Here is a 14,969-nt window from a genome sequence, read left to right as displayed (position 1 = left end):
TCTCCATGGCCCATTTAGTGCCATGGTTTTTGCATTTTTGTGCTTTTTATGGGTGGTTTTGCTGTTTAAAATGGTGCCCCAGTGCAGAGCTGACTGCTGTCTAGTGTCCTGAGTGCGAGAGGCCGGAGCCTCATGATGTCCGTGCCGTGGACAGGCTCCGTCCAGGGCGAGCTCAGGCGGACGGGTCAGCGGGGTGCAGGGGGCCCTCTGCGCTGTCGACAGCCTGCGTGTGACTTGACAGCCGGCCCCAGTTTCAGATCCATGGATTCCACCCACCGTGGTGGGTGTGGTCCTGCACTGCGTGTCTGGTGAAGAAAATCCACGTGTACGTAGACCGTGCAGTTCAGACCTGTTGTTTGAGGGTCAAGTGTATATAAAATAAGGTGTCTTTAAACAGAAACACACGTACAACAAGGTGACGTATTGATCGGTTAAGAAAAATGTGAAATGTGGCTGTAGGAGCCTCAGCCTGGGTCCCAGCGCTCGCTGAGCCTGCAGGACGCAGCTCACCCCAGGGTCAGCGGGAACTGATGGCCCTCCCCATGTCGTCCCGGCCCTGTCAGAACTGCATGGTGATGGCGGAGCAGAGCCAGGTGTGGGTCGGCTCCGAGGACTCCGTCATCTACATCATCAACATCCACAGCATGTCCTGCAACAAGCAGCTCACGGACCACCGCTCCAGCGTCACGGGTTTGGTCGTGCAGGATGGAGCTCAGGCGCCGAGGTTCGTCCAGGCTCTGCTGGGAGGGGCCGCCTGGCTCCTGGTTGGGTCGGGGGCTCCCAGAGGGCAGGGATCGCTCACCTACGGGGGCTGGGGCGGGCAGGGAGAGTGAAGCGGGTCTGGAGGGAGAGCTCGGGGGTGTTCCTGCCTGTCTCTGCTGTGGGCACAGAGGAGCAGTCTCTCCTGGAGACCAACTCCGGGGGAAGTGTGGTGGTCAGTAGCAGCTGGCACTCAGCCTTCCTTGCCTGTTCTTTGGCTTCTGGTGTTTGCCTGCCCTCCCTGGCCCATAAATGCATCACTCCAATCACCTGTCTTTGCACAGAGTCCCCTGTGTATCTGTCTGTGTCCAAGTGTCCCCTTCTTATGAGGATGCAATCATACTGGACTATGGCTTACCCTCATTCATGTAACTTGAATACTTCTGTACTATTTCTAAACAAGATGTCATTTTGAGGTACGGAGGCAGAGGTTAGGGCTTCAGCATATCTTTCTTTGGGGACACAGTTTACCTCTTTCCTTCGTCGTTTTCCCTGCATAAGAGCGTCAGCTCCCCGAGGGCAGCCCCTGTCTGTCCTGCTCTCTGCTGTGTCCTATGTTTGGAACAGGGCCTGGTGCCCAGCAGGTGCCCAGGGGAGCCATGAGAACCAGCTGTGAGGAAGCCTGGGCTCAGCGGGCAGCCCCAGCCCTGGATCCAGCGGTCAAGGCTCCCTCCCTGCCACCCCCACCCCATCCCCGAGTTTCACGGATGCCATCTGTCCGGTGGGCGCAGGGTCTCAGCTGAAGCTGAGACAGCATCAGAAGGCGGAGGGGCCTGCACGGCACGGGTGGGTGCGCCTCCCCCGGACCGTGCTGATGCTCGCCCCTGAGCTCGCAGGGGCGCGTGCTGTTTCCAACCCTCGTTTGAGGGGTGGGTTTCAGTTAACGGTGACGTTATGGTTCTGTTCGCCAGTTCCTGGCGGCAGCGCACGCAGCAGTGATGGGAGGTGCTGGGTGAGCTCAGAAACCCACCTCTCCCCGCTCCCTGGGTCACATCCTCCCCGAGCCTTTTTCTTGCCACATGGACGGCGTTTGTGTCACTCGTTATCTGTGTTGTGGGTGCCTTCCCTGACAGCAGCTTTGTTCTTTTCTGGATGAGAGCATGCAGGGGGTTCTCCAAGCCACATGACATGCACGTGCACACATGTGTCTGCACCGCAGGGAGGTGTACTCGTGCAGCATGGACGGGACGGTCCTGGCCTGGAACGTGAGCACGCTGCGGGTGACCAGCAGGTTCCAGCTGCCGAGCTGCGGGCTCTCGTCCATCAGACTGCACAACGACCGCCTGTGGTGCTGTAAGTCCTCTGTCTGCCGACCTCAGCCCTGCTCGTCCCGGGAAAGGAAACCAAATGAGAGCCAAAGCCTGTTTCCTTGGCTTTACGTGTTTCCAACCTTGACTGTAAAACTCTGGTTTCTTCTCTCTGCTCGCGGCTCCCCGCTCCCTGCCTGAGCTTGCTGCTCCCCTGGGTTCCCTGCTCACAGCTAATGGGACGGGACGCCTGCATCCTGCCCGCGTGGCCTCGCTCCTGCCCTCGCCTCTGCTCTCACTGTCCCCGCTCGTAGTGTGCAGCCAGCCTGAATGCCCCTGGGTCATCGCTGCCCCCTCCGGGAGCCCTCAGTGGCCCTATTGAGGGTGGTCCTGTCTCCCCGGCCCGAGGGCCAGCTTGGCGGGCTGTGCCCTGTGCTCACCTCTGCCACCCCCTGCCCAGACCTCGGGCCAGGGATGTCCGTGGATGTGAGCTGGGCGTTTTGCTGGAGTGTGACGGGGAGGTGCAGACACTGTGCCTGGTGGCGTATGTTCTGCATTTCTGAGCAGCACGGCACAAAGGTTGCCTGCACTTTGAAGGCTTCCCTGCTGGGTGCCAGACAACACTGGTGAATGTTTTCTTTAAATTGAATGTTTTCTTTAAATTGAAGCTGGATTTATATATGATGAGATGCACAGATGGACCTGTACAATTTGTAGTGTTTTGACAGAAGTACACACCACAGAGCCACCCAATGATCGAGACACAGAACATTTCCATCCCAGTTACCAGTCCCTCTGTGCCCCTTTCCAGGTAGCCCCTGACTCGAGGGGAGCGACTGTCCTGAATTCTGTCACTGATTTGTTTTGTTTGTTCCTGAACTTTCTCTGAATGGACCCTAGAGCACCTGTTCATCTGGTTCCGTTCAGGCAACAGGGTGCTTTTAGGGTTCAGCCATGATGCTCCAGTGGCAATAGCTCATTCATTTTATTGCATGAAGGCTGCAACTTGGTTATCCATTCTCCCTTGGATGGACCTGGGTTAACTATGTTTAACCATTTGAGAAACTGTCATTCCTTTCCAGAGGTATATGACAGTTCTAGTTCCTCCACATCCTCACCAAAACTTATCTATTTTTTCATCTTAGCTGTCCTAGTGGGCATGAAGTGGCATCTCACTGTGGCTTTCGTTGCATTTCCCTGACGGCTCACAATGCAGAGCATCCTCTCATGGACTGTTTGCTATTTTTGTGTCTTCAGAGAAACATCTGTTCAGATTCTTTGCCCATCAGTCTACTTACTCTCAAGGCTATTAATGACATGGTTGGATATAAACTTACTTATTTCTTTTCCATTTTCCCCATGTTCTTTTGTTCTTTTGTCTCTCCTTTTCTGCCTTCTTTTAGGCTGAGTACTTTTTATACTCAATTTAATCTTTTGTATTGTCTTTTTAGGCCTGTGTGTTTTGCTTTACTTTTTAGAGGTTGCTCTAAGGACTGCGATATGCCACCTTAATTTCTCACAGTCTACCTTACGCAACTATTACACCACGTCATGTATAATGGACCCAGCATACAGCAGGTCTGGCTTCAAAGGGGGGTGGGTGGCAGAGCTGCAGAGGACATTGTCCCCCATGGGGGTCATCTTGTGGACAGAGCTCTCCCTGGGTCCTCCCCCTTCCGTCGCCCATGGGTGGCGGGAGCCCCTTTCCTTTGGGTGCCTGGCCCACCTCAGGGACAGTGATCAGTCCCACCCACCTCTGTTGCCTCCACTCCCTGCTCCTTGTGCAGCAGGCCCCCTCCCGACTCGCACAAGCAGGGTTGGTGTGAACTCTGCCTGCTGCTCTCTGCCAGCCGGGCCCAGGCATTGTTGGTACCTGGCGATTGCACTTGGGGAGAGCCTGGGGCAGTGAGCATGGCTGGTTGGCCCCAGGGAGGGGCCTCCAGGGGCATCAGTGCCGCTTAGCAGGGCTTCCTGCTGCCCAGGTGTTCCTGACAGTCAGCAGCCTCCAAAAGGACCTTATTAATTAGCCCAAGTGGATAATGGCATCTCTGGATAAAAGGCCTCCTAAGGGATGCCTGGGTTTGCTAATCAGGTCTCGGGCAGGAAGGAGTGGTGGGGGCGGGCTCTCAGGTTCTGGGACCGAGGAGACCCCAGCTGAGCTGCCGAGTCCCAAGGGTGGCCGAGGACAGGGCGTCATTTCTCTGTGGGCTTGCAGTCCACCCACCATGGCAGGAAGCCAGGGCCCGCCCGGGGTGCTGGTACCTCCTGTCCCAGGGGCTTCAGCACAGGGGTGGGAGGAGGGAGCTGGCAGTAAAAGCTGAGAAAGGACAGCCCTGTAGCTCTTCATCTTCCTTGGAGATGACTCCGTCCCCCGTAGCCTTGGTCTGACCTCTCCCCTGCGGTACTGATTTTGATGACCTGCAGCTCTCATGGTGTGGAAACTCTTGGTTTACAAAAAGACGTTTTCCTGGAGTGATTAATAGAAACAGATGGAGAGACGCTTAACCAGGGAGACATGTCCCACGTGGGCTGGGCACTGCTGCCTAGAGTTCTGTCCTTACTGACGGGGTTCGCAGACACCGTGGCTTCAAGGGATGGGAAATGCCCCATAACCATGGCAGGAAGGATCCCAAAAGCCTCAGAAGAGGCTGCTGGATTCCAGCAGTTTCCTCATCAGTAAAAATGGGGCTAATGGTCTGAGTGTCGCTGCGAGGACAACGTGGCTGAGAGAACGGGAAGGCTCCACATGACTGTCCCAGTCACAGAGCCCCACCCCGTGGTCAGACATGGCAAGGACCAGTGGCCCCGCCAGTCACACTGCAGCTGGGACAGCGGCTTCCTCCCTGTGCTTCGAATCCGCCCCACCTGCGCCTCATTCTGGGTCTTGTGTCCTGCAGGTACTGGTACCAGCATCATGCTCGTGACCACGAATGGATTTGTCCGTCAGGAACTGAAGATCAACGAGAACTTCACAGAGATAAGCACCTCCTTCCTGGGTTTCCAGCTCATACCCGAGGTACCCCAGCACCTCTGTCTGGGCGGTGCACGCTGGCTCCCCGAGCCAGCGCCCGCATTGACACCTTACGTTTTAGCAGGAGCAGCTCTGGGCGGCCTGTGCTGGGTACGGCGACCTCTACATTTGGAGCCTGAGGGACCTGGCCCAGCCCCCCCAGAGGATCCACCTGCCCGAATGCTCCGAGGTCAACTGCATGATCAGGGTGAAGAAGCAGGTAAGGGGCGCCAGGACTCCCGGAAGAGCCTGCCTGTGGGGCTCCGCCCCTCCCCCCACGGCCTCTCTGCCCCGCCCGCCGCCCCGCCCCCTCCGCTCAAGGCCCCGCCCCTGGGCTGCGGGCAGAGGGGGTCCCCACGCTAATGCCCGTCTCTCCTCCCAGATCTGGGTGGGCGGCACCGGGCTGTCGCAGGGGAGGTCCAAGGGTAAGATCTACGTGATCGACACCGAGAGGAAGACGGTGGAGAAAGAGCTGGTGGCCCACGCGGACACGGTGAAGACCCTGTGCTCCGCGGAGGACAGATACGTGCTGAGCGGGTCCGGCCGCGAGGAAGGGAAGATCGCCATCTGGAAAGTCGAGTAACCTGGGCGCCCGTGGGAGCGGCGCTGAGCCCTGCGAGGGAGCGGCGTGCCTTCGGCCGGCTTTCTGGAGCCTTCCCAGAGAAGGCGGGTCCCCACCTGCCCAGCGGTGAGCGGGGCGTGGCCACTGCAGGCGCCTGTTCGGCGCTCGGGCCTCAGTTACCAGGCCTGTAATATCGCACTTTCTCTCTGGGGCTTAACGGATTGAACTGTACCGTTTCAGGTTGGGTTGCCTGTCAGTTAACCTCCGCTGAGAAGTCACCCCTGCGTTGTCTAGGCACTTTCAGAATCCACGACCTGGGCCAGCACCGGGCCAGCTGGAAGCAGTTTAGCCAAAGCACACACGACCCGCAGACCTCAGGGCTCTGGTCTTGCCTTTCCCTGGCTTCACTCACTCATTCACTCACCAAATGCTGAACCCGACAGCCCCACACTGACCTCTTGTTTCCAGCAAAGCTCACAAGAAGGGGCGTTTTTAAATGGCCGCTTTGTGGTTGAACAGGTTTGCGCCGGCCCTCACTGTCCCCCATCAGAGCAGGTGACCAGGATCTGCCCCAGGGAGGAGACAACACTATGATAAGGCTGTCTGGACAGGGCTGGGCCAGCAGAGGCAAGTTCTGTGCCTTAAAAACAAACAAACAAAAAGAATGCAACAATTTTGTAATGAGGAAACCCAGAGACTTTTTTCTACCAAAGATCAGAGCTCCATCTAAAATCATGTACAGACTCAGCAGACGCTAATGTATATTTCTGCTCCATGTGCATCTTGTGTGCATAGCGTGTATGTATATGTAGACGGTGCCTTATTATTTAACTGAAGATAATCTTACTAGCTATAAAAAAAATTTGCAAAAAAGACCTTTTGCACATTTTTTTTCTGTAACATTGAGATTTCCATTCTTAAATGTCAGTGAGTAAGGTTTTGGCATGGCTGCTGGACCAGGAGGGAGCACTGTTGAGGGCCCATGGCCTGTCCCACGTGGACCCATGAAGTGCTCAGGCACAGGGGAATGGCTGCTGGACCCTCTGCCCTGGACTCTTGGGACTTGGGGAGACACCGCACCAGACCTTGCTCACCCCTGACAGGTCTCTGAGGGTCTCTATCAGGCCCCCAGGACAGAGCCAGACTCCAGAGGCATCTGCAGTGCCTCCTGGGTAAACGCTTTGGCTGGGCCTCTGGCTGGGTCTGCAAGACCCAAGCATTCTGGAAGGTTTGGATCACTGGTCGATATTCGGGAACGTTCTGAGACTGGTGAGGAGAACAGCCAGGTGGCCGAATCCCTCCCCGTCAGCCCTGATGGGAAGGGTGTCCTGACTTCTAGGAGGCAGACTAGGCCAGCAGCAAAGGGCGGGAGGTGGGATTCTGCTTTTGTGAAGTTGGTTCTTAAAACTAATAAGTAAACTTCTAGCAAGACTGATCAAGAAACTGATCAAACACAGATTACCAGTATCAGGAGTGAGAGAGAGGAGAGAATCCTGCAGACATCAAAAGCATGTCATGAATAATTTTATGGCAAAACACCTCACAGCTGGGAGGAAATGCACACATTTCTTAAAAAACAACTTTATGAAACCAGTGCAAGAAGACATAGAAAATCTGAATAGTCCTGTCTCACTCACGAGACTCACATCACCTTGCTACCCAAACCAGCTAAGATATTACAAGGAAAAAAAATGCAGACCAGTATCCTTCATAAACATTAAAATCTTTAGAAACATTTTAGAAAATCAAATCTAGCAATACAAAACAAGGACACCACCTTACAATCAAGTGGAATTCATTGCAGGAATGCAAAGTTGTTTTAATATCCAGGTCAATTAATGCAATTCACCATCTTAACAAATGCAAAAAGGGAAACCACAAGTCCATCCCAATAGATTTGGAGTCTTTGACATAATTCAACATCCCTTCATGATAAAAGCTCTCAGCAAACTAGGGCTAGAAAGAAACTTCAACTGGATAAAGAACAGCCACCAAAAAACCCACAGCAAACATTATACTCAGTGGTGAATACTAAATGTTTTCACTCTGAAATCAGGAACAAGGCAGACTTCTTCCACTCATAGACTGGGAGAAAATACTTACAAACTATATAGCTGATAAAGGACTTCTATCCTTAAAACTCAGCAGTCACAAGGAAAATAAACCAATCCCCAAAGAGGACGAAAAAGCTATGTTAGACATTTCACTAAAGAAAATATACAACTGGCAGATAAACACAGGAAAAGATGCTTAACATCTAAGGAAACAGAACCACAGTGAGACATTACACACACATGGAAAGGCTAAAAAATTTTAAACTATGCTGACAAGGATGTGGGGCGAACAGAACCCTCGTTCGTTGACTGTGGGGCTGCAGAACGGTAGAGCCGCATCAGAAAAGAGTTTGACAGTTTTAATAAAGTTAAAAATATATATATGACTCAGCAACCCTTCAGGTGTTTATCAAAGAGAGGAAAACACATTTACACAAAGCCGTGTACTCAAATGCTCACAGCAGTTCATAATAACCAAACACTAGAAACAATCCAAATGTTTAAACGAATGGCAGTACCGTCATTTAATTGAACACTAGTCAGCAGTAGGAGGGCACAAACTAATGACACCTGGAGTAATAGGGATGGCTCTCAAAGCTTTCTGCTAACTCAGAGGAACCAGGCACAAAAGATCGCACACTGTGTGAGTCCGTGTATATGACGCTCAAGAAAAGGCAAAAACGATAGTGACAAAAAGCAAACGGGTGACTGGCCGTGTATGAGAGGTGGGAGAAGGGAACGCCTGCAGAGGGGCACCAGGGAAACTTTGGGGGGGGGGGGACAAAAGAAGCTGCCGTGGACATGTGTACAGACGTTGCTGTGTGGACATGTCTTCATTTCTCCTGGGCATGTCCTCGACGTGGGATTGCTGGATTGTGTCGTAACCTGACACACGTCTGACTTTTTGAGGAACATACCATGACTGCAGTGGTGGTTACGCCCTCTAGACATTTGTCAGACCTTATCAACTTGCACACTTAACACTGGTCAGTTTTATTGCACATAAGTTATACCTCAGTGAAGCTAATTTTTTGAGCAAAAATTAAAGTTGGACTCAAATAGAAAAATCACGATTCATCAATTATATTCTTAATGAAATAACTCATATTATTAATTAAATCATGATTCATGATTCATGATTCAGCAGGGATGCACAGCGCTCGCATTCACGAGGTGGTGCCAAATGTCTACTCACTCTGCTGTGCTGGCCGACGAAGTCCACAGTCTCCTGTTCTTAACCTGGGAAGCCACCCCGGGAACGGGTCCACTCCTGGAGCTGCCACCTGCTGCTAGGTGGCTATGTGGTATGTGTCCTGGTTGCTACCAGATCCCCATCAAGTGTCCACCACCTCCGCCTGGCGCCTCTCCAACCCTCTGAGAGGAGGTCCTCTGTTGAGTCTTGAGACTGGGTTCCTTCTTCAGCCTCACTCTGCACGCTCTCCCCCCTTCCGGGAGTCCTTGCGGTCTCTGGGCCCGGGGAAGATCCCTACACTTGTCTTTTGAGTTCTGTGTGTGTGTTTTCTGTTGTTTCTAAGGGCCTGGAATACACACTGGGCCCACCTTCTTGTGTCTCAGAGCTGTTTCCTGATCTAAAAATCACGGTGTAGTCTCCATTTTGGGGAAGAACCAAGCATGGAACAGGACATGTAAAAGAGCTGTGCAAGTGAGAAGCAACCAAAGGCTTATACTTAAAGCCAGTGTGGTTCCTCGACTGAGTTCGAGGCCACATGTGAGATTTCTAAGAATTCAGCTCTTTTCACTAATGAAATTTTCTTGCCTACATGTGTCCTACTTGAGGTCCCTCCCTCCAGGAAAATCCTTCAGTACACATTCCAGAAACACAGATTCGTGAATTTTTAGAATGACAGACGAGGTACAGACAGGCAGACAGATCGTAGATAAGGTATAAACACAACTTTCCCCTTGATTTTTCAATAAAAACAAAACCCCAAGAAACTTCTGTTCATACTGTTAAAACAATGTAGTAGGCCAGTATGTGCTAATGAGGAAAGAGGATTATGTTACTAAACAGAAAATGTAGATTGCGAACTCTACACAGTGTGGTCCAATTTTCGTTAAAATATTTTCTGCATTAGCGCATGTGGGACAGATGTGGGGGCATGCGGGTGGGGGCGGGGTCTGGGGCACCGATTTTCGGTTATTTACCGCCCATGCGTGTGCGACCTCCAGCCGGCGCCTTGGAGAGGCCTCCCGGGCCCGGAGTGGGGGGCGGGGCGCAGACTTCTCTGAGGCCCCCACTCTCCCAGGCGGCGCACCCCGCGCCTCGGTCTCGCTGGCTCTGAGCATCCAGGGCCGAGGCTGGGCGGACAGCAGGGGGCGCTGCGCGCTGGCCTTAGCCGCGACCGGGACGAGGGCGGAGCCCTGGCCCCAAGCCCCGCCCCGCAGGGAGCGCCTGTGCCGCGTGACCCCATGGTCCCCACAGCAGGGAGTTGTGCCCAGGTTCTAACCGCGAGGCGCTCAGGTCACGGTGCAGGACCAAGGCCCCGGGGTGTCCGGGCCTCCGTCCCCCTCCACACACCCAGGCTCGACCCCGGGAGCCCTTGGTGACCTCGCAGTCCGAGCCGACCCCGACTCCCTCTCCCATCCCCCATGCCGGGCGGCCTCCGCGGTACCCCAAACCATGACCACCCTTCTCCCCACCCCACGTCAGCAGAGCCTTTGAACAAACCAGCCCGTCCTGAGTTCATACAGCTGTGTGACCTTGGGCGAGTCCCACCCCCTTCATTTCCTCTCACCAACTGCACTGGTGACAGCCGCTTGCAGCTGCCCCGCCGACACAGGCCCTGCGGTAACCGCACGTCTGGTGGCAGCTCGCTCTGTGGCTGGCTGGTGGTAACCAGGGCTGCTTCTGAGCTCCCCTGTTTCCCGAGGGCTCTCTACCAGCAGTCAGGACCCCACTATGCCCCCCACTTACCCACCAGGGCAGGCCTGGGCTGCCAGACATCTGGCCATACCTGGCTGGGGCCCCAGTCCTGGGTTTGGCCTTAAAGGGCCATGTCAGGTCACCAGCACAGCCAGCATGCTGGGTGGGTATCATTCCCACCTGAGCCAGGTGAGGCAAGCAGAGCTGAGACCCCCTCACCTCTGGCAGGTGCCCTGGAGGGGCTGGGGGTTCAGACATGGGCCCCCAGATTTGGAGCAGGGGTTGCCTCTGGGAGGACCTCATGAGTTGATATCTGGCCCACACCCACGGGCCGGCCTTGGCCAGAACTGGGGTGTGTTGGCCCTCCCTGCCCTGGACCCACCCAGGCTCCAGGAGGTTGGGCGGGCCTGGGTCCACAGCCCAGCCCCCGGAGGGCAGGGGGAGGGGCTGTGGGGAGGTGACACACACACCCACACTGTCACTTGGTAGGGAAAGGTTTATTAAGAGTCAACCACAGAGTAACAGCGAAAAGACACAGGGAGGGCCTGGTCTACACCCAGGCTGGGCTCCGCGTGGAGGTGAGAGTCACACACACGGGACTGCGGGCACAGGAGGAGGGCTCAGCGCCGTGCAGCCACACCTACGGGAAGGACGCACGAGGACTCTGCGCGGAAACACAAACGCCAGGCCGCTTTTGCCCACCTGATTAAAAAATTAATGTGTGATATTACCTTCTGTATAATCCCTTTTCCTCAGAAAACGTTATGTGTTTAACACACACTTACATCATTGCTAAAATCAGCAAGAGCTATTATAGTGCTCCAACTTAATAAGTTGATATAAAAAAGTTGTCCTGTGGCCAGTTCACAATGGAACTAAATAAGTTTTGTTCCGAGATGCCTGGGGAGTTTCTCTGGTAACAAGAGGCATTTCCAACAATTGGGTCGTTCTGCCACCAAGAGACAGTCTTGGTCCAGAGCACATGGAGACGTGCCCCTGGCCACCCAGGGAGGGTGAGAGAGTCGGGCTGGGTGCTCAGCTCTGCAGAGGTCCTGGGGATGGGCTGGCCCAGGGGCCAGCCGGGACCAGGGGTGGTGGCTGGCTCCCCACGAGGAGGTAATGAGAATGGCTGTTGGTTGAGCCCCTAAGGGCTGTCCAGGGTCAGAACTGACCCCACTTCCTCAGGAAGTGGGCCCTCGGGGCAGCCCCGGCAGGCAGGCAGGCCGGAGCCCTGAAGATGGATGGTGTGTCCCAGAAGCAGCCGCTGGCAGACGTAACCGTGAGAAGGATGGGTGTGTCTGTCTCTGGAGCAATCTTCCAAGGAGGACCGTGGCAAGGGTGCTGGTGCTCACGGCTGAGGGGGCCAGAGGGGACAGAGGCTCAAGTCTAAGCTCGGCAGCTCGAGGTCGCGTGGTGTCTGCCGAGTCTGCTTTCATAAACGGGTGCAGCGCAGGCGTCTCCGTCGCTGGCCGCTGTACACCGTTAGCCACAGAAGAGGATGGCTGGGCCTTTTTAGAGTGATTTTCAAGTGCACCACGCAAGCAGCAAGGTGACAGAGGCCTGGGCCGCCCCGGGGGGCGGAGAGAGAAGCGCTGCCCTTCAGCGCCAGGTCTCCCGGCCGCTCCTGCTCCCGCGGCCCCCCTGCTCCGGGGCGCTGCGGGTCAGAGGGCTCCTGCTCCACTCCACACGCTCACGCCTTGAAGAAACATGCCTGAGGACCACTTGGCACCCTCGCCCCTCGGGGGCCCAGCCATCCTGCCTCTCTCCAGGGGACACTGCAGTCCCCCGACTCTCACAGCAGCAGCGGGCAGGGGCTGGCATGCCCAGCAGCAGATTGGACCCCACTGCCAGCCCCCCAGCCCCCCGAGAACGTCAGAGCACTAGCTCTGCCGACAGAGCAGGGACAAGGTGCCGCCTGGCTGACACTGATGTTTCCTCTGCGCCCTCCCACCGGCGCACACTCCTGGGCGACGCAGACCTCTACCACGTGCTTGGGCCAACTCTCTAAAAGATTTGTCACTTAGCTGACTTTTATAGGGAACAGAAGATGCCAATCTGACCAGTGTTACCCTCTTTTGGTAATAAGTTCATTTATATTACACAGCAACCAACCAGATCCCTGCCAAACACGCTACCCGCCCTCTGCTCATGGGCACCTGGCCGGAGCCCACAGACCCTGGGGGCACCGTGAGGCCGACCCCAGGCTGTCACAGCCCACTGGTCACAGCCTGACCGGGGCCTCAGCTAAAGCACCAGACAGAGGACCTTTCAAGTTAGCAGGCCAGGCTGCAGGGGAGCTGCTCGGGGGCAGTGCCCCCTGCGGCCCCGCTACGGGTATCTGAGGTACAACGTTAGAAAACACACACACACTCAGCCGGCAACCACCATGTGCGGCCACACAGCCCTTCCTCCAGGCTCTTCTTAAGACACACGGTGAGGACCCCGGGCTTCAAGTCAGTGCAACCTGGGAAAATCTCAGTGCAAGGATGGGGCTGAGGTGAAAGGACCCACTGTGTGGTCCCCCCTGAGCTCACACCTGGGCGAGGGCCCGGAGGCAGCTCCAGACGCCGCCCCACAACTGTCCCTCTGACCCAGGCCACGAGGCACCTGCCCTTCCGGCCGGCACCGCAACACACACTTTGGTCACAAACATCCAAAGGGCTTCAAAGTCTGTAAAACCTGCTGAAGCACACTCGCTCAATGGCGCACGGAGCAGCAGATGGCAGCTACGGCCTTCGCAGGCCTTTCCTGTGAACACCTTCCAGTGTTGTTCTTGTCCAACAGTGACTTCTACATAATGTCCTTAGACGTCTTCGCCATTGCAGATCGCAATCAAGTATAAGGCTGGGATCTCAAGGGTTAACATGCTTTTTGGGTGGTGGTCCCACCGTAAGCCCCTCTTGCCTGTACACACCGAGCCCTGGCCAGGCTCTGGGCCTCCTGCGTGGCTGTGTGCGCCCGGGGAGGGGCAGGCCCTCCGTGGGTTCATCTCAGAACTCGACTGGGTCGCCCCTGCAACACCCCCATATCCTCCGCTCCCTGGCCTCCCACTTTCTAGCTGCCAAAAGACCCCTCCAGGAGTAAAGCAGCTAAACAGAGGCACGGCCACAGTCCTGAGAACCACAGCAAAAGTGGGCCCACCATCCTAAAGCCATTTAGGGATCAAATTGCATATAAGTGACCTGCCAGGGCGCCAGCTGGGCGGAGGAGGTGGAGGGTGCATGGCGGGCGGCCAGTGGGGGTCAGGGAACACCGACAGGGCCTTCAGGAGTGGGAAGGGCTTTCCTGTCCAAGTATAAGATTGACAAGGCCGTTCGTTCTCCGGCTGCGACGCACATCAAAAATGCTCACGCCTTCCAGCTCGTTCTCTGTGACGCTGGGCTTCGAGGGACGACCTGAGGCCAGAGGGCGCATCCGACGTGGACAGGTGCTGCTGCTGCTGCTCCGACATGAGCCACAACCTACAAGGTGCCGCCAGCGACTGAGAGACAGGGTGAGACCAGAGCCGGCCAAGTGCACGCAACACGGCGGCTCCTTTCAATACACAGAAAATTCAAGTAGTTTATTTAAAAACTGCTTAGTTTCATCTTGAAATATATATATATAGTATATGTATCTGCTTTAGAAGGATCATACTGCAGCATGATTCTCATGCACTTTACAGCACTTTTATTTTAAAAACTTCACCTTGAGGCGGCGAATCACTGCAGGTGTCTCACTTGATCTGGCGACGTGCGGGAGGCCTCCCTTTCTCCTGAGATCAGTAAACCTAGACTGACCGTTCCAAGTTAGAAAAGCAGAAACCGCTGAGTTAGAAAGAGATTGTGGTTTGAAAAGCATTTCCAAACAGCTGTGGCACGTGATGGCCATGCTTCCCCCGGAGTCCGATTCTGCGCTGACACCAGGCACACCGCATGGGGCGGACCTGCCTTCTGTCCCAGAGAGACGCTTTCTTCACACCGCAGCAGTTCTGATTCCGGCAGCAAAGCGGGGCGAGCAGGCCCAGAGGTCAGAAGAGCGTGGAGCGCCCCTGCGGCTCTGCCCTCATGATTTCCCCAACAAATGGTTTAAAGATGAATCAAAGTGCAATGAAGGAGTCACAGTTTCTTCGGGGGGCTTCGGACAAAGACGACGGGGCCGGAGGGCCGACACAGCAGCCCCCGGCGGCGTCCCATCCCAGCCTGCGGGCGGGCCGTCCTGCGCACGTGGGGTCCCGGGGGCCCTGCCTCCTCCCAGCTTTGGTGTTGGCCGCTACCACTGCCCGCGGACCAAGAACAGGCTGCCCAGGCACAATGCGTCAGACTCGGAGGAAGAAAAAGGAGATGCTGTTCTTCTAAGAAAGCCATAGTTTTGGGGAAAAAAAATCTTTTTTTTCTAAAATAATCATAGAGAAAAATACTCTCCAGTAGCTGCAGCACCAGCAAAGTGTGACGAGATGTGACAGAACGTCCAC

General features: G+C 55.3%; 1 protein-coding gene across 5 annotated transcripts in view; it reads left to right on the top strand.

Annotated features, from left to right (window-relative positions):
* DENND3 (DENN domain containing 3) overlaps positions 1-9,686 on the top strand; it is a 49,331-nt gene extending 39,645 nt beyond the window's left edge. For 3 of the 5 annotated variants that reach the window (XM_064476795.1, XM_031439709.2, XM_031439711.2), the window contains 5 exons: positions 564-724; positions 1,919-2,052; positions 4,904-5,022; positions 5,099-5,236; positions 5,399-6,453. In XM_064476795.1, coding sequence (XP_064332865.1) covers positions 564-724; positions 1,919-2,052; positions 4,904-5,022; positions 5,099-5,236; positions 5,399-5,599 — 753 coding nt within the window. In that variant the 3' untranslated portion in view covers positions 5,600-6,453. Of the gene's footprint in view, positions 1-563; positions 725-1,918; positions 2,053-4,903; positions 5,023-5,098; positions 5,237-5,398; positions 6,454-8,779 lie in introns of those variants that run through there. The other 2 variants (XR_010377000.1, XM_031439710.2) reach the window with 2 other exon arrangements.
* Positions 9,687-14,969: the final 5,283 nt, after the last annotated feature.

This window comes from Camelus dromedarius, chromosome 20 (assembly GCF_036321535.1).
Source record: "Camelus dromedarius isolate mCamDro1 chromosome 20, mCamDro1.pat, whole genome shotgun sequence".
Taxonomy (NCBI): domain Eukaryota; kingdom Metazoa; phylum Chordata; class Mammalia; order Artiodactyla; family Camelidae; genus Camelus; species Camelus dromedarius.
This window is presented reverse-complemented; position numbering and strand designations above follow the sequence as displayed.